The sequence below is a fragment of the Mauremys mutica genome, chromosome 3, assembly GCF_020497125.1.
Source record: "Mauremys mutica isolate MM-2020 ecotype Southern chromosome 3, ASM2049712v1, whole genome shotgun sequence".
NCBI lineage: Eukaryota > Metazoa > Chordata > Testudines > Geoemydidae > Mauremys > Mauremys mutica.
This window is the reverse complement of record NC_059074.1, coordinates 150,951,119-150,976,229: the sequence shown is the minus strand read 5'-3', so window position 1 is coordinate 150,976,229 and position 25,111 is coordinate 150,951,119. Positions and strand designations below refer to the sequence as shown.

Genomic DNA, 25,111 nt, shown 5'->3' with positions numbered 1-25,111 from the left:
CTTCGCATTCCGTGTTTTGGAGCGCAGCTCCAAAAGCACAGACTCCTCGCCCCACACACCGATCAGATCGAAGAGTTCCCAGTCAGTCTATGCTGGGTCCCTCTTTCTATTCACAGATAACATGAACTCCTCTGCTGGAGAGCTCTGCATCGTTGCAGGTGCTGCGGAGCTCGCCCCGATGTCCAGCCAGGACGTCAGATTCAAAGTGCCCAGACAGGAAAATGAATTCAAATTTTCCCGGGTCGTTTCCTGTGTGGCTGCTCAGAGCATCGAAGCTCGGACTGCTGCCCAGAGCGTCAACAGAGTGGTGCACTGTGGGATAGCTCCCGGAGCTACTAAGTTCGATTTGCATCCACACCTAGCCTAATTCGAGCTAGCCATGTCGAATTTAGCGTTACTCCACCTGTCGGGGTGGAGTACCGAATTCGAACTAAAGAGCCCTCTAGTTCGAATTAAATGGCTTCCTGGTGTGGACGGTTGAGCGGTTAGTTCGAATTAACGCTGCTAAATTCGAATTAAAGTCCTAGTGTAGACCAGGCCTAAGGGAAAATTTTAGACCCTTGTGGGATGATCTCAACCCCTGCTTTTGTTGCTTTCGTTGCATAACTCCCATTGGCATTGTAATGACTTAAGCAACATAGGTACAGAGATTCTCAACCTGTGGGTTGTGACCACCCTCCCTTTCTTTATAGTTATGAGGGAAAATATGAGGTCACAGTATGAAAAAAAGTTGAGAACAACTGGTCTAGCAACAGTAAAAGAAATTGCTTTCCACATCATCGGTAGTTACAACTGAGCAGTTTAGTTAACTTGTCAGCAATCGCTTACCATTATGGACTGCTTTTTCTCCCAATTATGTTTTTATTAGTATTGTTATTATGCATAGTGCTATAGAGAGACAAGGTGGGTGAGGGAATATTTTTTATTGGATCAACTTCTCTTGGTGAAAGAAACAAGCTTATGAGCTACACTAAGCTCTTTGTAGCTCAAAAGCTTGTCTTTTTTGCCAACAGAAGTTGGTCCAATAAAAAAGATTACCTCACCCACCTTGTCTCTTTAATATCATGGAACCAACATGGCTACAACAATATTGCAAGCATAGTGCTATAGCTGTACATACCACTTTACATCAGGAAAAAAATCTACAAAACAGAAAGCAATGCCTTATGCAGTCTGCAAGCTCAAACAGGGATCGTACAGATACAGTACCAGCAATGATCGGGTTCTTTTCCTCATGGAGGTGAAAGTAGAGTGGGAGACTGCTTAGTGAAATTGAAGTTCATTCCGAGTATCACAGGTAGCATGGAAGAAGGCACAAAATCAGAAGTGGGAGAAGGAGTCCACTTGCAAACCATATTCATCTTCATTACTGAATGGAACAAAAGCTCAGCCATGAGGGAATAATATCTTTCTACCACTCCATCAAGCTCCCCATGTTCTTTGCAGTTTCCTGATTTCTTCTGCGGACTCTGCTGTATTTCCCTCACTTCCCTGCCTCCCAAAATCTTTCCATCATTCTCCTCAGGCCCCAGCATTCTTCTGCAGACTGTCTTCTGCTTGCATTATGTCTAGACATTTATTTCCTACGCTCCTAGTTTTTCTTTCCAAGCCTTAATGTCTTTTCCCATCTCCTAATAGTTCTCTTTGGACACCATTTTCAGAATACAATTATTTACAGTTGCATATATTTCTCTATTTTATTATGGCAGAATAATCAATAAACCAGAAAGTTTGATCTTCCCAAGAATTGTGGGCAACTAATTTTCTCTGTGCTTTACACAGCTGTATAAGATCTGCTGTTCCTGAATGTAATCGTTGAAAATAATTAGCAGATAATCTTTATTTTTAACTGTTAAATTTCTACCAGACAGAACCAATAATTATTAAAATAATGTTGTCTTCCAAAGCCACCTCTACACTCTTCTGTACATTGATTGTTAATTTGAGGGGAAACCACAGATCAGAAAGCTTCTATTTTCCCATTCCTGAAATCTAAAACATTTATAAAACATATAAAAGGGATTGTCTGGCAAGACAGTTTTCCTGCTAATCAGCTCTGTTTAAGAATCCAGATGACCATGCTGATTCTTTTCATGTGAGTTTGACAGTGATGGGGTGGGTATACAATTCGGAGCAATGATGGGGGTGTTGCAAGAGGGACTGAGGTCCTTAGGTTGCAGCACTACCCAACAATAAGGGTGTGGCATTGTTTTTCTTGGACTCAGCTGTGAGTGTCATGGAGGCTTGCTGTGCCTAACTCAAGCACATTGAAGCTCTGCAAAAAAAAACAAAAAACCCCCAAAAAAACAGTGGATCTAGCATCCAGTTCAGGTTGCACGTTAGATTTAGTGCCGTTGATGGGAAGAAAATGATATAAAATCCCACTTGTAAAACTAAACTGCTGCTTCAAAGCAGATATGAAAGAACAATCATTTCAGGTCACTATCATACAAAATATCCCTTCGTACCCCCTTCTGCTCACTTGGGCTGTACAGATGTGTAGATTGCACTGAGTTTCTCCATTTTAACTTCTCTATTTGAAAAAGGTGGTGCATTTCTGCATGCTTTGCCATTCAGACGTTCCTTCTGGGGCTATTTTTTCAAGGCAAATTATTAAATTAGCAGCAGATGTGCTGTTAATGTTGGTTAAAACTAAGGACAATATATTGGAGTATACTTTTAGTTAAAATTTTATTTTTTTGTTTGTTGTCCTGGTTAGGAGGACCAGACAGGAAGTGTGCTAAATCAGGACAGGGGGCAATAGGCACCTTTATAAGACAAAGCCCCAAATATCAGGACTGTCCCTATAAAATCAGGACATTTGGTCACCCTAGTCACGGTTGTTTATCTCTGAGAGGTAGATGCTGTTACCTTCTCTCATGCTGAATAGTGCCTCGGTCTACAGGCAGTAATCATGGAATAAGGCATACACGGCATGATTAGGGGTATCAGAATAAGGGCCAGGTAATTTTAATTCAAAGGTTTTCCATACAAGCTGGGCTGGGTTCAAATACACTTAATTCAGCTTGTCTCAAGATCTGTTCAGACTTAAGTTTCACTGATATCCCTCTCCCTTACATTTAAATCAAAGTAACAAAGCATGCAGCCATGATATTTTGCATGTGTATATATAACAGGTGATGTTAACCCAGTAGCGTGGGTGTTCTGGAAGACTGCTGTGCAGCAGAACTTTCATACTTCAGTGGATGGTGTTTGGAGCAAGCATTCCAGAAGGCTCCACATCTTCTATACGTAATAGAGTTGGGCTTCATGCTAGCTCTGTATGACCCACTAAGGAGGAGCAATTGAGGATGGGCCAGAGGAAAGACACAAGTGAAGAGTATCAAGTGGCTACAAACCTCCCCATAGGGAATGTATATGGCTTGTAGCCCCTGTTCCTACCTAGAGGATGGATTAGTAGCTATGTAGAGGCTGCTTAGCTAATCTGTGCCTTTCCCATAGCGTGGGTGCTAGATTCCCCTCCACTTCACCTCCATTCCCTGGACAGTTCTCATGCACTTCCCGGGGAATCTCACCCTGTTTTCATCAGTTTTTATTGACACATAAGTAAACATAAGATAATTCTGTCAGCTTGGAATCACCTTAAAACTTTGAATTTCTATGTAAATAGGTGATACCAAGCTCAGTAACTGCTTATAGGGAGCTGTGGGCCAATTAGCACTAAGAGCTAATGAGTAATAGCCGGGCACATTTGCACTATAGAAAGTGAGATAGCAGGTCTCGTAAATGAGACTTTTCCATATTGGTTATAAAGAAATCAACTTTGGAGGCTAAATTCGTATTGATCCCTCTGATGGAAAGACAGGGGAGGACGGTTATTGTATTCAGATACAGGTGTGACTGGAGACTATGCATAGGGGCAAGTACTGTGTGGCAAGTAGTGTAATAAGTCTCAACCCCCTTGTGTTTCTGCTTTCTTATTCATAAAAGCATAGGACATTCACAAAAAAAGGGGTACAAAGTGTTAGAGCAAAGGCAGAGAATGGGCATGTCTGCAGAAACAAGGCATCACCCGATCATGCATAGTGTTCTGGTGTTTTGTGTCCTCCTCTCTTTTCCTACTCAACAGTGCAACTGTGCTGTGCAGGATTCAGCCCATTTCTGTGTGTTCAGTACCTGACCTGTCACTGGAGGAAGTTAACATTTATGCACGGTTAAACAAAGCCCAAAGTCTCTCTCCACATGTGAACTGAAAATATTCAGTGTGTGGTCTTTGGGCTAAAATGTGATATAACATGCTCTGTGCCATTGCATAGTGATGGTAACTGGAAACCAGCAATGGGGAATGAAAGAGGAATACAGAAAAATGTGCAATTTGCCATTATGAAAATACCAGTGTTTTCACTTGCCATTGTTTGCCATGCTTAGATTTTTTTTTTAACTCTGGTTTTATTTAAGGAAGCATTAAAGTTATTTTGAAAAATTAAGAATTCAGGTTTGAAGATGCCCAAGTGAAGTGAACCAGTGAAATCTATCAGTAAAAAATTTGCCTGCTCCCAAAAATGCCTTTTCCTCTTGGGGGAAGCTTGTTGGACCATATCAGGGAATTTGTGTACCATAAAGTGTATGTGTATAACCAGTCCGAGGCCAAAAGAGACAAGGGGTAAAATTGAATTCAATTGAACTCCCCACAGCTTAGGCCTCTTGTTTTTCTGTTTCTGTGTCTCTCCCTCTCTGTAAGAAACATGCAAGACCAAACTGCTAATTATGTTAACACATCTTGAGACAGAAAGTCTGTTCTCAAAAAGAACTGTAATTGTTCTTCCAAACAGAACACAGCTTTTAACTTGTTTGCTATGTATGTTAATGTGATTAAAAAGGAATATATGTGAATGAATGCTTGGTTTACATGAATGATCAGAGAGGTGCCAGCCTAGGAATGCAGTATCCATCGCAGGAAGGCGGCGTCAAGTGGGAACAACCAGATGACTCCCGGAGGGCAAACTGGAATTGGAATCCACCCAAGTGCCCCTCCCCCCTCACCCTCCCATGGAGGGCTGAAGACTCCAAAGAACAAGATAACACTCAGGCTTGGCTACACTCGAAACTCCAAAGCGCTGCTGCGGGAGCGCTCCCGCGGCAGCGCTTTGAAGTGCGAGTGTGGTCACGGTGCCAGTGCTGGGAGAGAGCTCTCCCAGCGCTGCAGGTACTCCACCTCCCCGAGGGGATTAACTTACAGCGCTGGGAGCCATGCTCACACTGGCGCTTTACAGCGCTGTAACTTGCTGCGCTCAGGGGGGTGTTTTTTCACACCCCTGAGTGAGAAAGTTGCAGCGCTGTAAAACGTCAGTGTAGCCAAGGCCTCAGACATTCAGTCATCAGGGATGTACCACCTGCTGTTTCATAATCACCTCAAACAAACATCAGCAGGATGAAGCAATTTCCATAGACTTGTATAAGGACAACATCCTATAAGAACAGAACCAAAAACTAAGGAACTTGGAGTCCGGTTCTGCAACCATCCTCCAGGAGCGTCAGATGCATATCTGACAAGGACTCTGCTCCCCATCTCATGTGTAGGCTACCTGGCCAGTACTCTGCCATGAGCAACATCTAAGCTGGTAACTATAACAACTGCAGAACTTGTATGAATAAGTGTGTGAATGAATAAGGAATAGTAGTGAAATAATATTAAACTGCATATCCTGATTTCTGGCTCTTTCTCTGTATTTACAATAAACCTGGGATTTTTCCTTATCCCTCTTATAAGATCCTGTTGGTATTATTTTATTAGTGTAACAAGCTGGAGTCGTTGTGTTAGTGACTGCTTATTGCTAAAGGACTTGTATGCTGGCTTGCTGTAATATTTGTCTGCAACAGTAATAAAGCAAAGGTGAACTATCTTCTGCTGCCACTGAGCCAGTTCTGATTTATTTTGTGGGCAGGATCAGGAAGAGAAATGTCACTTGGACATCAGGAGGCTTTTGAAATTTTCAAGAGGGATTATGTGGACAGCGTAACCATTGAGGACAACAAACAGCTTCTTAAAAAGAGGTGAGTGAGTGTCACATTGAGCTACAGCCAGGGCTCTCAGTGACTCTTGTGAACCATGTTTCAAGCTTCAAACTTAAACTTGGGGCAGCAGCAAGCTGTGCCTGCGGGAAAGATTTATTGCCCATCAGGTGCTTGGGGGCATTATATAAAAACCTGAATAGACTAGATCAAGGGTCGGCAACCTTTCAGAAGTGGTGTGTCGAGTCTTCATTTATTCATTCTAATTTAAGGTTTTGCGTGCCAGTAATACAGTTTAACGTTTTTAGAAGGTCTCTATAAGTCTATAAACTATTGTTGTATATAAAGTAAACAAGTTTTTTAAAATGTTTAAGAAGCTTCATTTAAAATTAAATTAAAATGCAGATCTTATCAATTTAGTGCAGTGGTTCTTAACCTGGGGTGCACGCACCCCCTGGGGCAGGGCTGGTGCAAGGATATTTTAAGCCCTAGGCGACACTTCCACCTTGCACACACACACTCCCTTGCACATCAGTTCATTGAGGGGCAAATCCCAACGAGCCTTTATAGACCCCAGGGGCCAGTCATCCCCAGGGGCTGCTCCCCAGACCAGGTTCCCCCCTCCTCACCCTCTGAACTCCCCTGGAGGGTGCACAGCCCCCCCGTGAGCCCTCCCCACCCCACCCAGGGTCCATACAGGCCAGACAGTGCACAGCACACTGGTGTGCACTAGAATTTACACCTCTGTGGCACATATTAATGCACCATGTGGACAAGCCTTCAGACCAGCTTTACATTACACTTCTACGTTACAGAGAACTTGTAATTGGAAACAAACTGGGGCTGGGTTTAGAATGTCTGGTGCAGCATGGGAGGCTAGATTGTAGTGGGGGCTCGACTGGGACAAGTTTTCACACACGTTTCACTGGAAAATGAGATTTTAGATTAATCTTCACTTCAAGGAACGGATGCAGGCGTGGTGCAGGGGGGCAGCAGCCCTGCAATGACGGAGGCGCCACTAGTGAGGAGCAGCTGCGCCCCCCCCCCGCCCAGGCTGCGGCCTGGCACCCTCTACACGGGCTCCTGCAGGCTGTAGTGGATGTATGCGGGCGCCCCCCCCTCGCCTAGGGTTACCATATTTCAACAATCAAAAAAGAGGGGAGAGCCCTGCCCTAGCCCCGCCCCCATCCACTTCCTCCCACTTCCCACCCCGGTTGCCCCGGTCAGAACCAACCCCCCTGCTCCTTGTCCTATGACTTCCCCCTCCTGGGACCCCTGCCCCTCACTGTCCCCCAGAACCCCACCGCCTACCTAAGCCTCCCTGCCCCTTGTCCCCTGACTGCCCCCTCCTGAGACCCCCCCCACCCTAACTGCCCCCCTAGGACTCTACCCCCTACCTGTCCCCTGACTGCCCCAACCCTTATCCACACCGCCGCCCCCAGACAGACCCCCCGGCACTCCCACACCCCATCCAACCACTCCCTGCCCCCTGACAGGACCCTCAGAACTCCCGACCCATCCAACCCTTCCCCTGCTCCCTGACTGCGCCCCGGGACTCCCCTTACCATGCCAATGCCAATCAGACGCTGGCTCCATATGGAGGCAAAACTCCACGTGGAGCACTGAGGCAGTGGGAGGAGGGGAGCTGCAGGAGGGGCAGCGGCGGCAGTGGCTCACACTTCCGGGAGCCGCAGAACCCGAGCGCGGTGAGTGGGGAACTGGGGGGCACGCCTGCCCGGGCTGCAGCCCGGTGCCACCCCCGGGGGGCTCCTGCAGTGGATGCATGTGGGTGGCAGTCCCCGTGCGCCCCCCCGGTCCCCCCATCTCCGCGCTCGGGCTCTGCGGCTCCCGGGAGTGTGAGTTGCTGCTGCCGCCCCTCCTGCAGCAGGCTCAGGGCCCCGCGCCCTGGTGGCTCACACTCCCGGGAGCCGCAGAACCTGAGCGCGGTGAGGGGGGAGCCGGGGGGCGCGCCTGCTGCTGGTCTGGGGTCCCAGACGCTGGTCTGGGGTCCCAGACGCTGGCCCCGCTCAGCCTTCTGCCGGCCTGGGGTTCCGTTCACTCAGCCGGCTGCACGCTGAGCGGGGCCGGTGACCGGGACCCAGGCTGGCAGCCGCGTGCCAGGCAAAATCGGCTCGCGTGCCAAAGGTGGCACACATGCCGTAGGTGCCAACCCCTGGGCTAGATTATAAGGACGCCTGCAGGAGGTCCACCGAAGCTACGGGACCAGTGGACCCTCCGCGGGCAAGCCGCCGAAGGCACCCTGCCTGCCGCCCTAGCGGTGACTGGCAGAGCGCCCCCCACGGCTTGCCGCCCCAGGCACGCGCTTGGAGCGCTGGTGCCTGGAGCTGCCCCTGTGTTCACCTTCTCTGAACTGCAAAACTTCGTTCTTATGTCTACATCTTCCATTCTCTGACACCCAGGTACCAAGATGATGGGAGTGTAAGAAGTAGATAAGTATTTATTTGCAATTGTAAAGTATCCATATTGAACTGTCCTGTTTAGAAATGTCTATATTCTGATGATTAATAGATCAAATGATTCATGAGTAACTTAATGCGATCATTTCTTACATCTCTTCCTTTCAAGAACTGATAAAACAGTTTATAAATAAAGATTTCAGTGGCATTACATCAACAGAAAATTGGAGTAGCACAGTGGTGAATCAGGGCCATCATTTCTTGGACTTAATGCATGTTTTTATCAATTTCTCTGACACAAAGCATTGTGAAGGAAAATGCATATTTCCTTTTATATTCTGAATATATAGTAGAGATGGGCCCAAACCACAAAGCTTGGTACCAGATTCAAATTTTGCAATGGACTTTAGCAAAGGAGATTTGCAACTCAAAGTTTATTATGTTTGTTAAAAATGGATTAATCTCAAGTCTGTAATTTGGAATGCAGCTGCTGAACCACCAGTTGCAAATTGCACAGTGAAGAGCTTATGCGCAACACATATTTAAAGGTTACCATACCTTTCCCGTATATGCAAGCCTCTCGTGCTAATATTTTTGTGTACAGTAGCATAACCACTTCTATCATATCATGACAGCATTTGATTCAATTTACTTATATTTTAATTGCTCTTTTCTTCTGTTTTTTCTCTTGGTTTTTCCCCTCTTTTACCTTATTTTGGGTGAATTTTCTTTTCTTTTTATTTCCATGTTAGTTATATTGTTTGTGTTGGTTGTGAGTTTAACATAAAATTGAAAGCTTGACTGTAATGCTAACAACTATAACAATTCAAATGTCTTGAGCACTAGGAGCCAGCTATATAGATGCTTTCTGTAGATGCCTTTGTATAACTGAAATACAATGAAAATCTTGAATTAAATTTGATTTAAAATAAAAATTGGGGAAAAAAAGACAGCAGGTGCTCCTTTAAAACAATGTGCATAAGAGAAATATGTATTTTAAACTTTGTAAATAATGCTTTTTATCTGTAAGCCACAAAGCACTTTCCAAAGATGTGTCAATATTTCTTTCCCCGTTTTTTACAGATGGGGAAACTGAGGTACATTAAGGATTAGTTTCTTGATGAAGGTCATACAGTGAATGAGTCATTACTCAAGTGAGAAACAAAATGTAGGGTTTCTTCGTCTCAATAGACTTTAGCTTCCCCTTTACTTCAGCTGGCCTTGGGGAACACTAAACAAGTGGCCTCATGAGGTAGAAGGGCCACTCCTGCAGACATGTATGCATCTGGCACAAAACAGTTGCTATTCATTTCTGTCCTCTACAGTGAAAACTGCTGCTGCTGCCCACTGGCACTGCCTAAATGCCTATATTTGTAACCACACAGAGGCAGAGTTCCAGGCCTTTGACTTCCTACACTAGATCTCCAAAAAGCTTAATATGTCTGTGCCTGCCAAGGCATTGAGGAGAGGAGAGGAGAGGAGAGGAGAGGATTCTCTTAGCATCCGTTCCTTGAAGTGAAGATTAATCTTAAATCTCATTTTCCAGTGAAACGTGTGTGAAAACTTGTCCCAGTCGAGCCACTACAATCTAGCCTCCCATGAGCAGGGGGTTGGACTAGATGATCTCCTGAGGTCCCTTCCAACCCTGAGATTCTATGATTCTGTGCTGCACCAGACATTCTAAACCCAGCCCCAGTTTATGTTTCCAATTACAAGATCTCACTGTACCGTAGAGGTGTAATGTAAAGCTGGTCTGAAGGCTTGTCCACATGGTGCATTAATATGTGCCACAGAGGTGTAAATTCTAGCACACACCAGCGTGCCGTGCACTGTCTGGCCTGTATGGACCCTGCTGGTGGTCCCATTTGAAACGCACTATGTAGACAAGCTCTCAGTTTCTTTGTTCTCCTACATCAGATTTTCCACTTATTTTCCTCTTTAAGTCTCAACTGTCCAACCTGCCAGCTTAGGCCATTTTTGCTTTTTCTCTTCTACTCACAAGTTTTTGTTAATACACTTTGATACCACAGTGTCCAATTCACTCCTGGTTTAACTGTTGTGGTCAGTAGTTACCAAGGGATGAATTTGGCCCAAGGTGATTGAGTCTGCAATAATCCTTAATGGAATCAAGCTGTGCCACCTAATAGTCTGTAATAAATGAGTGCTAAACTGATGTTGGTTCTCTCATTTGATGGCCTCTAAGAAAGTCAGCTTTTATGCTGACTGAATAAACAGAGACATATATTTCAAAAAAAATTATTTTGGATATGTCATATTTGCATTTTAAGGATGAAATCTTTGCACCATTGAAGTCAGTGGCCAAACTACCATTCATTTCAATGGGACAAGGATTTCACCCTATGAGTTTTACTTATGATGGCAACTAAAATCCATGTCTCAGCAACAACAGTCTTCTTGAGGGAACTATAGACTCACTCAGGCTACATGTGAATGTCCTATGGACTGCACGAATACAGTTGCTTAACTGACCAGAAGCATTAATGTTCACGTACTGATGATCAGTCTCCCTTGAGAGCACTCTTATGCTAGTTTTCTTCTTGGAAAAGTATCAGAAACTACACCTTTTCCCATAATTCAGTGAGCAGGTTGAACCCAGAAATGTTTGTTTTGGTTTTACTCAATCATAGGCGTTTTACCTGAGTACTGACTAAGAAACAGTGAGTAAGGAATTCAGGATTTGGCCCAAGGGTTGGGAGGAGAAAGAGAAAGAGGCCATTTGGAGGTTTCTCTTTAGATCTCTGCCCAGACTGCAGGAGATCCCTTTGGCTATATTAAATCAATACTCATGGAAATACAGTAGCTTATAAAAACAAAAGATGGCAAATGAATGTTTCTAAGGCTTCTCTCTACTTGTGTCATAAATAGCAAGTGTCAAGGAACCTTTTTGTAGAGGCTACTTATCCATGCTGAATTCAGCTTTAGCAGTAAGTGAGCATGAGCAAATGTGGATGTGGTGGTCCAAAATACCTAGTCTGAGGGGGAAACTGACTAATTAAGATGGGGCAGTTACCCAAACCACATCTCCCTAGTGGGAAAGCAATATTTCTTAACTCTACACCACTGCTGTTTGAGCTAGACCGAAATACAACTTGTGGGTTTCCCCAGCAGGTTCTGCTAGAGCTTGGCTCATCCAGATCAGCAGAAAGCTCCGTTAGCTGTCAAGTACAGTAGTTTTGCCTCCAAACCCTGCATGGAATGACTATACACATCTAAGTAACCATTCAAAATTTCGCAACAAGGCTACTGCCCCACCACAAGAACCTTGATACAGCATATCACCCCTCTGGAATTTATTTCCTTCAATTATTACAGTGGAGTTTTCTGGTAATATACCTCAGATCCCTCAGGACTTTTTCAACTGTTGCCATTATATATAGAGTTAATTTCCTTTACCATTAAAATAGAATACATTTGGTGTTACAAAGTGTATTTTGTATACCATGTACCCTAAATAGCTTTACAAATGACTGAGTTAGATACTGGCAGGCTAGTGATTCTGTCAGCTGATGCAGTAATAGCACAAACAGCCTGGGATACTGCAACCTGTTTAACAGAAAGGGCAAAGGAAGCAGGGGGAGGAAAATTCTAGCAGCCTCCTAGGGAAGTTGGAGAAATTTAGTCCACTTACTGGATCCTATCTTTTGCTTGCTTTTTTTGGAAGGTGCTCAGATACCATGGTGATGGGTACCTTGTAAGAATATAGATGAAGCAAGTTTGCTGAGAGTGCTAATTGTCAGTATTTTGAGAAAGGAATACTGCCTTACATCACATTTCCAGCTGAACAGAAACCACTGCAGATTGCAGAAACCAATCATTGCAGATTATTTTGAATAATACATGAAGATGTGATCCTTAGAGGATAACAAGGAAGTTTTCAAGTTAGTTAATTTAGAAACATTGTTAGTGTTATTAATTAAGCATTGCAGTCATCTTTTATGAAATAAGAAATAAGGAAATTGTTTGTTTGTGTCACCATAGTAATTATCTAGAGGCCCTAGTCGTGGACCAGAAACCCATTGTGCTAAGCATTGCAAACAGAAAACAAAAAGATATCCCCTGCCTCAATGAGTTTACAGACTCACCTGTCACTCCAACCAGCAACTATTTTTACCATTGTTTACATGACTTAAACTACTACCATTGTACATTTGCAAGGAACTTATTAATTGCAGTACACTCGTTGTGTGGCTTAGGGCAAGTTACATAACTGCTCTGTGCCTCAGTTTCCCCACCTTTAAAATTGGGTTGCCAATACCTTCCTCCAAAGGGTGTTATAGGGTTTGTTTAGTTAATGTTTGTACAGTGCTTTGGAAATGTACAGCACTAAAAGTGTTATTCGTTGTGTTATGATCTCACATCCAGAAGGGCCCAAAATAGCTGTATATATGTTACACACGCAGGAATCACTCACCTGCCACTGAAATGCAGTCATCTTCATGATAGAATAAAGTGACAATTTAAGCAGACACAGAAACACCACACAACAGTTTAGGACTTAAGGTTAAAAATAATTGAAACTTGCAGTAGGAATGTTATTACCAGAACTAGAACTTGGCCAGGCCACCAGGGTTAACATCCATACTCTTGCAAAAAGTTCCCTGGGATCTTTAATTATCACAAGTGGTCAAAGCCTCAGTTTTCTTTTTCAACACTCCCTAGAAACATGAGGGTTAATTAGTTCAGTACAAAAACAGAAGGAAAAGCCATTTACTGAATCACCGACACCACTTCCTGCAGCTGGCTGGGTTGTCCTTGGTCTCCTATCCAAGTATTGACCAAGGTCAATTTTTCCGTCAAACCACTATCCCAAGATGGTAAGACTATAAGACCTCAATCTGTGCCAGTATAAGGAGGGTACAAATGGGCGGTATTAAGTAAAAGGAAAATGTCATATTACTGGAACAGTGCAAAAGAAAATTAAGGACAAAAATGTCCTTGAAAGAAAAGGTATTTAATTTATGGGTGTTTATCAGTTATAATCCTCTACAGAGTATGAAATAAACTGAGGAAAATGTCACATATTTAAAACCTCTTTTCCAGCTATGCATAGAGCTCGTTGAATGCTACAAAATTAATGTTTCCATACACTGATTTGAATTTTGAAGTCATTGATTCAGTTCCATCATGTTCAGGCTCCTTTTCATTTGCTGTTTGAAAGCTTTCATATGGAAGGGTTTCAGTTCAAAAAATGTTTGGAATATGGGTTTTTTTTGTTTGAATACCTGCATTTGCATGCAAAGAAGGGTATCTGTGGACAAATGAGTATTAATAATTTCCACTATTCATCATTTCTTATTCTCCTGTCTAAAATTTTGTTAAGGAGCCTTACTATGTGACTTGGGTGACCAGTTACACATCACAAATAATGAATAGTGATGTGAGCAGTTTGCATACAGCTCAGAAGCTGAAAATTTTTCATCCAAACTATTCTGTGAGCCTTTGTAAATAGAAATTGGAATTTCTGTTCCCTAAGATATTCTGACATTCTAGGTAAGTTTTTTTTTAATTATTCTGAATTGGAATGAAAAGCTGCAATTTCAAAACTTCTCATGAAACAAACAAGCCACAAAATTTCACTTTGGGACCATTGAATCATTTTAGTTTTGATAAAGTAAAAAGCATGTTGTTTCAATAGGTAAAAACAGTTCAGTTTGACGTTTCAGTTCATTTTGTTTTGACTTATGTTATATTACTATATTAAAAATTGCATGTAATATTAAAAGTAATATTTTCATATAATATAAAAGTCAAAACAAAATTAAATGAAACTTTTTGACACTATCAAAACAAAACAAGAAAGTCATAATGATTAATTTAGAATTTTTTCGGTCAAAAATTTTGTCAAAATTGACACATTTAGGTTGAACAAAATTGCCTTTTCCAATGGAAATGTATTCCGTCTAAAAAAATGTGACCAATGCTACTTACAGATAACAAGTCGTTCACAATAATGAGTTTGCAGATAATTTGCAAACAGAAATACAGTCTTGATTTGTTATAAAATTTATTCTCAACAAATAGCTCTAGCTGTAGCTTTGAGTAACTCCACCTGTTACTCTGTTTTCTGTCATTAGGTTTGCTGAAGCAAAATCCCTAGGAGAAAAAGTAAATGAAGTAAGAAATAAAATAAGTAAGTAGATTTGTTTTAATTTCCTTATCTATCTAAATAATTGTTGGTTTTAACATACATTCATAACACACCAGGGACATGTAACCAGAGTCTGTTTTCTGATGAAAATTAGCCAACTCATTACTAATAAAAGTCTCTTTAAGACTAGTTCCCAGCTGATGACAGGAGATGTGGTCATTTCAAGTACAAACTTTGATTATTAGAAATTCCATAATGTGAAAGCCAAATATATTCTTCACTTGGGGCTTTAGATAATAGCTGTCACTTTTCTGAAGTGGAACGCAACCCTGTTGAAAGGTGTTTTGCATTTGCAATCAAGAATCTGATGTGGAAAATATCCACATACTGTGTGGTTTAGAAAGATTGTAAACTGTGTGGGTCAGGGATTGCACTACCTGTGTGTTTGTAAAGAACCTAGCACAACAGGGCCCCAGTACTGATTGGGCCTTTGTGCACCACCGTTATACAATTAATAAGTAGGAATGTGAGACTCCTATGGGAAGGGTGAGTGTTTAAACAAAAGAAAAAAATTAGAAGATCTCAGAGTTTCAAGAGAAATCCCTCTGCACCAGGAGGAAAACACCTTTTTATCTAGTTCTTTTCAGAAGAAACAACACTGTAGGATTTTAATATTCCTGGGGGCCAAATGCTTTCTCTAGTTCTTAGCCCAAACAGCCAAGCTATATACTGGGGAAATCTTTACTGGTCCTGAGAGAAAGAATCCTTTTCCACAGACTGGCAATATAATCACTTAGAGCATTACCATAGCTGTAAGCTTCAGAGCTTTGGTAGAACCCCCACTTGCAGACTAAGGGTATGTCTACACTACGGGATTATTCCAATTTTACAGAAATCAATTTTTGGAAACAGATTGTATAAAGTTGAGTGCACGCGGCCACACTAAGCACATTAATTCGGCGGTGTGCGTCCATGTATCGAGGCTAGCGTCAACTTCCGGAGCATTGCACTGTGGGTAGCTATCCCATAGTTCCCGCAGTCTCCCCCGCCCATTGGAATTCTGGGTTGAGATCCCAATGCCTGGTGGGGCCAAAAATTTGTCACACATGGTTCTGGGTAAATGTCGTCAGTCAATCCTCCCTCCGTGAAAGCAACGGCAGACAATCATTTCGCACCCTTTTCCCTGGATTGCCCGGGCAGACGCCATAGCACGGCAACCATGGAGCCCATTCAGTCTTTTTTCACTATTACCGTATGTCTATTGGATGCTGCTGACAGACGCAGTGCTGCAGTGCTACACAGCAGCATCCCCTTGCCTTTTGCAAGTTAGCAAAGACGGTTACCAGCCCTACTGTACCGTCTGCTGCTTTGCAAGTTGACAAAGACGGTTACCAGTCATACTGTACCGTCTGCTGCTGTCATGGGTGCTCGGTGAGGTCGGTTGGGGGCGCCTGGACAAAAATGGGAATGACTCCCCAGGTCATTCTCTTCTTTAAGTTTTGTCTAATGGAGAGTCAGTCCTGCCTAGAATATCAGGCAAGCCTACTAAAGAACCAGAGAGGCAAACAGCCGCTCTGGGTCAGAGCCCCAGACATTCCGCAGAAATGATGAGCTGCATGCCATTCTAGGGGGTGCCCCTGCAACAACCCCACCTGTTGCTTCCCTGCTCCCCCACCCCTCCTGGGCTACCGTGGCAGTTGTCCCCCCATTTGTGTGATGAAGTAATATAGAATGCATGAATAAGAAACACTGACTTTATTGCCTCTGCAAGCAGAGATCAAAGGGGGGAGGGGAGGGCGGTTGGCTTACAGAGAAGTAGAGTGAACCACCATTCTGCACTTGCTCAGCCTATAGCTGAAAATGGGAATCTGTGACAAGCACTAGGATAGAAGCACAGGCAGGACTGAATCTCCATTTGTGTGTGGGCCTTTGGTTGACACTGGTAAAATACAAAATGTCCCAGGATATGTATGTTGGGGGACAGTTCTAAACGGCAGCTTAATTTTTTTATTTGCAGCAAAATGTAGAGGTCCAAGTATCTGATTGTGAGCCCTGGTAGCAAGGAGTAGGCTAGGATAGGCGCGACCGTGCGGTGCTGCTGGCTGGGGAGAGCAGCCTGAGGCAGAAGCCTCCAGCTGCCATGATATTCCAGGCAGGACTGAATCTCCATTAGACAAAACTTAAAGAAGAGAATGACCTGGAGTCATTCCCATTTTTGCCCAGGCACCCCCAGGCGACCTCACTGAGGCCAGCTAGGAGCACCCACGAAATGATGATGACGGATACCAGTCCTACTGTACCGTCGGCAAGGCAAGACAAGAGGATGCTTCCGTGTAGCGCTGCAGCACCGCGTCTGCCAGCAGCATCCAGTAGACATACAGTGACATTGAAAAAAGGCGAGAAATGATTTTTTTCCCTTTGCTTTAACTGGGGGGGAGGGCAGGCTGACGATATATACCCTGAACCACCCTGACAATGTTTTTGACCCTTCAAGCTTTCGGAGCTCAGCCCAGAATTCAAATGGTTTTCGGAGAGTGTGGGAACTGTGGGATAGCTACAGTCGTCAGTCGCCCCTCCCTTCTGTGAGCGTCCATTTGATTCTGTGGCTTTCTGGTACGCTTGTCTCAGCTCCAATAGTTAAATAGTTTTTCTCATCAAACCCTGTATTGAGATAATCAAAACTGGTTTTATTTACTGTTTCAATATTAACACTGAAGAATGTCACCATCACGTGGTGTCCGTTATCATGTATAAAGCATAGAAGTGAATGGATCAGTAGCAGAAAATAGCTAGCCCTTCGATCATTGGCTGCCACTATGCACAGATTAGTAGAGCTGTGCTGAACTTCAAGATACCTGCCATCTGCAGGAAATTCTGATAATAACCATCCATAAAGATGCCAAAAGGCTCCTTTCAAAAATCAGAACAGAAATCCCTTTTCCCTCTACCTGTTTCTAAGGACACCCTTTAGAAGACTTTACTTGTTTGTTTGTTATTGTTTGCTTTAAATTTCCTGTGACACGACATGATTTAAACATACAGATTGCAGATTTCTTCATTAAAAAAACCCTTTTCTAAAAGCTTTAATTTTTTCTAAAGCAAGGTTACTGCCATTACTAAAAAGTACAGTCATCTAAACAAACTTAAGCATCAGAGGGGTAGCCGTGTTTGTTGCTTTTTACCGATCCAGACTAAGAGTCCTGTGGCACCTTATAGACTAACAGAAGTATTGGAGCATAAGCTTTCGTGGGTGAATACCCAGTTCGTCAGACGCATGTGGTGAAAATTTACAGAGGCAGGTATAAATATGCAGGCAAGAATCAGTTTAGATACACCTGCCTCTGGAAATTTCCACCACATGCATTTGACGAAGTGGGTATTCACCCACGAAAGCTTATGCTCCAATACTTCTGTTAGTCTATAAGGTGCTGCAGGACTCTTTGTCGCTTTAAACAAACTTAGTTGCCTAAAGTTTGATTACTGTGAAAATGTTGCTCTTCTAGTGGTTAGAGTGGATGACTGGGATGAAGGAGCTTGAGATGTTTCTCTGGGATGTTTCTCTTCCTGATTCTACTGCAGTCTCACTCACTTTGGTCAAGACATTTAACTTCTCACCTCAATTTCCCCATCTGTAAAATGGGAATAATATCCATCTTTGTAGAGTTTTTTGAGATCCTTGAATGAAAGTCCAAGATAGTATTATTATTATTGTTACTGTTGTTGTTACTGTTTTTGTTATTATTTTGAAGTGATCCATGAAGGTGGACGCTCCCATCAGCGCTGATGGGAGCGTCCACCTTCATGGATCACTTCAAAATCTCAGGGTCACAGGCTGTAACATAGGCTACTTTGTTAATAGTTTTAAAATATTAATAAAATGCCAGAGGATTAAGAAAGAGATCATAGAGCAAAACCACTTTCCCAGAAGGATTTTTTTTTAATAACTATATGCTGGGCATATGAAATCTAGTACTGTGATATTATAATGTAGGTTATATTGAGCTATTCCTTCGGCCTATCAGGGCCTTTTCAGATCACCTCTATTAATAAACCTGCCTATTAGCACCTCTCAGACAATTATTAAATCCCTAGGGTCAAGAAAGTTACTTTCTGGTTTCTGTAGCTAAACCAGAGCAATTAGGCCAGTTTACATAGTTAAACAGTTTTCAGTCTGAAACAATTTTCCAGTTAAGCCTGGCTCATTTATAGTTTGCGTATTCAGACAGAGCAACATTAATGATGCCACGTAAGGTTACTAACCTGCCAAAATTATACTGAAAAACCTGATAGGGGCAATAATAGTCATCTGGGCCTGCAGCTAGGTCTTTAATTCACTTTTATTGTTGTTTTGGTTTCCTTAAAACATTCCTGGCTGAGTTGATGTACAAAATCAAGAACAGATCCCATCAATATCAGTTTCTTCTATTTCCAAGTTACACTTAATAATATAAAACTATGCACCACAGAGGTCATTGGGGGAACCTCCTGGTAAGCCACTTGGTGCAATGTAGAACCCATTTCACATGATCTGATTATATACAGTGATATTGACAGTAGTTGGCTGTAACCTAAATTTGTATCCTGTGTGTCATAACTACCCTCTCATTCCGACTTTCTTTTGGAAGTATTGCAGTATTTTGCAATAGAAGTTATGCAAAATACTGCAACCACTTCCCAAATACATCAGCATTTTGAAAAACACATAAGACACTTGGAACTGAGCAAAGAAATTCACAATGTGATTTTTTCTGGTAGGCTTCTGTGGTTGCTGTTGTTGATTTCAGAAAAAGATAAAGGAAAAACATCCTAGGAGTCAGTGGGAGTTTAACTGCAGAACGACTATAATATCAGTAATAAGATACTGCAGCTAGCATTCCTCTATTTTAATTCGTCTCTGCAGTTGCACCACAGAGAATCAAATCCTGCCACCCTTATTTATTTTGAATAGTATCTTACTCTGTGAGTAGTTCCACTGATTGCAGGGTAGTACTCAACATGAGGAAAGGAGGCAGAATCTGGACTATCATGAATAATAATAATAATAATAATAAAACTGTAGGGTATGGTCACATAGTCCAAACCTCTGAGTGCAAGAATCTCTATAAACTTCTAACCTTTTGTTCTCCTACTACTCCATGATCTGCACTGGTTTTGCAATAAGCTTCTGGGTGGACTTCAACATGTTGGGTTTTTTAACTCATAAAGCACTAAATGGTTTGGGATCTGGTCACCTGAGAGATTGCCTCTGTGCCTATGGTATGCTACAACAAATGAGATGAAGAGAGGTATTTGAGCTGGAGCTACTTTAATATAAATGAGAAGGAGCTGCTGGCAGGGTACTGTCCATAAGGGGTCCTCAGCTTTGGAACCTGCTCCCCACTTGGTCTGCCAGAGGCCAGCATTATTAACCTTCTGTGCATGCTGCAAGGGCCATTGATTTTCTCTCCTCTCCAAGATTGTCGAGGAGAGGCTGATCTGAGGAGGATATAGTTATGTGCAGTTCCTTGTTTGTTCTGATTTTTAACTTATGGGTGCAGTGTTCAGGGCACAGGATGGGCACCTATAGTATAGTTTCAGGAGGGAGGGAGTATCCTCCAGGTCAAGTCTTGAAGCCTACTAGAAGGCCTCAAAGGCTGTGATACTATCACAACTCCACTCCCCAGGGGATCCTATCCACAGAGAATCCCCGCAGCAGGAATTCTCTTTTCCCAGCACACTGAAAAATAGTGCTGCACAACAGTTCTCTCCCACTCTTCTGTGAAAGATTTTGGGGGGCAGGGCAAGAGGGTCTGCAACTGCACAAACTGCTGGTCAGCATCCCCAATCAGGTGGTATTAAAGAGGCCTGCAGCACTACTTCAGTGGAATTAGAACAGAGAAGAATTTGGCCCATTGACGAGACTTTAGAAAATATGCTCTTACAAGGAAAATTAAGCTGGTCTATTCTTGCTGAGTTTAGTGATTAAAAGGGCTGCTCACACGCAAGCATGCAATAGGCACATGTACAGTAGATGCATATATATGATTAGTAAAGATTTCCAGTGCTTCACTATAAATGTCTGTTTTACTTGGGATGTTTATACCACTATTTGGTCTAATTTTTCCTCAGGAAAAAATTAGACCAAATGGTATTTGAAAGCCCAAAGGGAGGCAGCTGTTCCTTTTAGTCTGTCCAGAAATCAGCTAACGCTATAATTGAAGCTGTTTGAGGAAAGGCAAACTCATGTGGGAGTAATAGCTGTGCAAGCAAACAACAGGCCCTCTAGTAATGAAAAAGGCTAGGTGGGTGGATTATGTGCATGTGATGTTGACTGTGCAACCGTACCCCCAGGAATGTTGTGATGTTTCATTGGTCTGCCTTCTCTGAAACGTTATGGTGAGGCTGATTAATGCATGAGATCGTATGATATCCAAGGCAATCATACTCTTCGGTGAGGCTAAAGTGCTACTATTAGAAAATGAGATTACAGTCTAATTTTTATACATAGCACTTATATCATTTTCACAATACATTGTAATACTGCCAACAATAGACTAAGGCAGTGAGAGTTGTTGTGGGGGCAGTAGCACAAGAAGAAGTGTGAAAGGCTAACAATAAGAGGAGGCAAAGAATAAAATATTGGTCAAGATTGTCCACTGCCTTACATTTTACGCAGCCTTTTATGTGAGTACCAAGTGGGTGTAAAACACTATCGTCTCAGAACTCTCCACTCACACCAGTGGCAGGGTTTTATACCCTCTTTGCACTGATGTAAATGGTGACAGAAGTTGCAAGACAATGGAAAATCAGAACTATTGCTTAGAAAAAGCTTTATTCAACTAATAGTAAGGCTTAGACCCGCAAAGAAACAACATTGAAGGTTAAGGCTAGTATTCCAGTCAGATTACCCTCGTTCCTGGGTATTGCAATACATAGTCTCATCTGGCAGGAGAACTCCTGCATCCCATAGCAGATGCAGTACTGTGTCTGAGTTAGGGATGGAGTAATAGCATAACTCAGAAATTTTATGTTGTTGGTTTTAATGGCTTGATTTCAAACACTATATTAAGTATATTGTATTTTTATTTTTGGAACTCCTGTTTCTTAGCCTGAGGTCCATCAGCATTTTCATTTTCTCCCTTCTCCCTGCCACTGCACACATATGCATATGCACACACATACTCTCACTCAAAGAGAAGATGGTGCTTTATAAGTCAAGGACACCTAAAGAATGAATCCCAGGTGTCCTCATCTGCTATTAATATCCTGTTTGGGGATTGCCGAGACTACAGTCTCTTTTCATCCACCTGGCACATGAAACATCTGAAGAAAATCTTTTTTTTTTATTAATCTCTGGTTAGTAATAGTGTCTGAAGGGCAACTTAATCAAGACACAGCAAGTAAATGTGACAAAAACAAATGAAAAGCAAGAAAGAAGTTGAGCATAATGAAAATAAGCTTATACAGCTGCGTGATTGCACAGCTAAGTGCTGTGTGATGGTACCAAATCATCTCCCCTTTTAAAAAACTTAATAAAATCAGATAATCCTAACTGCCACGTTAACCTAGCCATTATTGTATGGCTGAGTTTTTGTAGATGTCACAAGAGAAGTAAGTCTTTGAAGGGTGATAGAATAGTGGTCTTAAAGTTTTGCTCATGGAAGTTGTGGAAGAAAGCATGGAAACGTGTGGGAGAACAGGCAAATATGCCTTTGAGGCTGGCATAGTTATCACAACAGAGGGGTGACATGAAAAACTGTGTTACGATGCATGTGGTGCTTCATGAAGGGAGAATCAGAATCAAATCCTGGTCCTGTAAGAGTTAATGGGAATCCAGTCCAAAATGCCTAAAGGTCCTATTCTAATCTTGCTGTATTCATGCAGCTTTCTTGTGGGAGCATCAAGGTAGAGAAGAGGATTTTCCTGCATATATTCACCGTATGTCACCCTAGATGTGTCAAAAAAAATAAAAACCCTACGCACGTACCAGAATAACTGTCCACTGGAGGTGGGAAGAAGGGAAGGGTGGTATGCTGATATAACTATACCTCTATAGGTATAGTTATTATACCTGTATAACTCTATTGGTATAACTGATAACATTTTCCTGTGTAGATAAGGAAGCTAATATTAAACTAATATTAAAACAGTCAGATTTCTCAAGACAGAGATGTTGTGAAATACCACTGAGGCAATGTGTGGAGTTACAGTTGAAGAAATCAATTTTGAGGGTTTTTTAACCTCACTTGCCAGTATAAATTACACACTTTGAGAAAGGAAAACTAATTACTTAGGCAACAGAATCCCAAAGAAGATTGTAGGAATGTTGTATGAATGGCTATGTCAATATTATATGGATTTAAATAATTGCGGAAAATTATGTGTGAGCCAAAAGCATTTTTAACTTTATAGTGGAAGGGCATATAAATTCACAAAGGGTGAAATTCACCCTCTGTTAAGGGACAATACAATGCCTATGCACCATTTAACTCCTGACATTAAGTGGGATTTAGAGTGTAGTCTTGCACTGGCTTTCTACATGGGAATGAATTTCACCCATAGTGCCTTACTGCTTTCTAGAAGCTCATTATTAATATTATTATTTATTGATTGCCTGGTAATGTAAAAGTTCTGAGTCAAAACACTAGCTTACTGGACATAAATTGTTCCAGCCATTTAAGAAGTGAGAATGCAAGCAAGAAAGAATTGTCCAGTTTTGGAATGCATATCCAGTCTCTAGCACAGGATTCTGAAATGCATTTTGTTTTAATGAAATAAACATTGAAACTTCATAGCTGCTGATTAGTGTAATTCGCTGTTCTAGTTTGCTTCCAGAAAGTCTCAAGTACTTTTCCAGTCTTATATCTGATGTATATGTTCAATGAATTTTATTGGAAGTGACTAGTGCATAACAAAAATTGTAAAATTAGGATTAAAAGGGTACTGGAAAACTCAAAGAGGAAAAAAAATGTTACATTCCAGAGGCAAACCTAGATCAAATAAGAAGCAAGCAATTCACAAGTAAATGAATCCAGTATGAAGATTTAATGAACAGATAACTCCACTAAAAATACCACTGCACAGTGTTTCCTCCTTCAGGTAGCATAGTATGAATTGTTATCTCTAGCTGAGAATTGTAAATTCCATGGAACAAATCCTGAAGTTCTTACTCAAGCAAAACAGCCATTGAGGTTGGCAGGAGTTCTGCTTAATTAAGAATTGAATAAAAACTCTGAAAAGACTTCTGCATTTGGCCCCATGATTGCTATTTTAATTGGTAATGAGCAGCAAATATTAGGTTTATTAATACAACAACAAAAAATTAAAAACTTATTTTGTGAAACATACATATTGTACTGAATTTGCATTCTGATACCTGCAGTCTATCTGCATGTCTTCCCCAGTTGAGGACCATTGGACTGGGACCTTAGATACTCTGGTGATAAATATCATAAATAAGGCCAGATCCCCTCTTCCTTTTTTGTCTTTCATTTATTTAATATGAAATATGTCTATCCTTGGTCTTTTAAAACTGATCAGAAAAGACTGATCATTAAAAGGTCACCTAGATCAGCTTTCTAGTGTGAGATTAAATTTGCATTTCTAGGGTAAAACAACTATGTCAGTATTTTGATCACATGTACAGCAGATTCGTCGTCATGTTAGGCCCTTTATCTAACACCATATATACTCTTGCACTAATTCCGTTATCCAGAGCCATAATGAAAGAGAGGAAGGTTAGGACTATAGACTGGGAGTCTAGGTTCAACTCCTAGCTCAGCCACAGACTTGATACATGATTTTGGGCAAGTCCCTTGATCTCTCTGTGCCTCAGTTTCCATCCGTAAAATGAGAATAATAATCCTTCCTTTCTTCTACACTTTGTCTGCCTTGTCCATTTCGATTGTAAACTCTTCCAGGAAATGGTTGTCTCTTCCTTTGTGTTTGTACAGCATCTAGCACAATAAGGCTCTCATTCTGACTGGTGGGCTCTAGTAATACAGACAAGTAATAACAGTACCATGGTTTCACTGTGCAGCAAAGGCAGGAGTGAACAGTGAATAAACTTGCTTACAAAATTATGCCATACAGCAGGGCAATCTAAACGTGGTTCTAGTTAGCAAACTTCCAGTACTACTATAAATGGCCTTCGTAATCATGCAGAGTCAAAACACCAGAAGGTAAAAACTGTCCTTTTATGGGCTGGGGGTTAAAACTATTAATTTCTAATTTATATATAGGAGGGGCCATTGGGTCAGTGACCTTATTGATGAGAAGGATACAGGACAGAGAGTCCTATGGTAAAGGTGGAAAACCGAAGTTTCTGAGTTATAAGATCAGTATTTTCCAGAGACTTCCTAATACACCAGATTCAGCAAAGTTGGTACTCGCTAATGGTAAGGCAGGTTTTCCCTCATGGTGGTGGTCTTTTCCCTAGCATGCAAGCAAATTTTCAGCCATAGGAAGACATGCCATGTTGTTACTGGGCGTTGTTCTGCAGTGTTCTATGTAGAGGCAGTGGTCCTTGGAGAAGGAGCTGTGTGAGCATCAGGGGAGTTTGCTGTCTGCTTTGGTCTCTGGTTAGACTCAGTCCTTGATATGGAATGGCTCTCTGGGAACCTGGCATTACTGT

General features: G+C 42.0%; 1 protein-coding gene across 4 annotated transcripts in view; it reads left to right on the top strand.

The window, feature by feature from the left end:
* Window positions 1–25,111, top strand: part of KIF6 (kinesin family member 6) — a 277,394-nt gene that overhangs the window by 191,619 nt on the left and 60,664 nt on the right. For 3 of the 4 annotated variants that reach the window (XM_045011992.1, XM_045011991.1, XM_045011994.1), the window contains 2 exons: window positions 5,907–6,015; window positions 14,486–14,541. The exons of the other annotated variant lie outside the window; for it this stretch is intronic. In XM_045011992.1, the coding sequence (XP_044867927.1) occupies window positions 5,907–6,015; window positions 14,486–14,541 (165 nt within the window). The remainder of the gene's footprint in view (window positions 1–5,906; window positions 6,016–14,485; window positions 14,542–25,111) is intronic. 4 annotated transcript variants of the gene reach the window in all.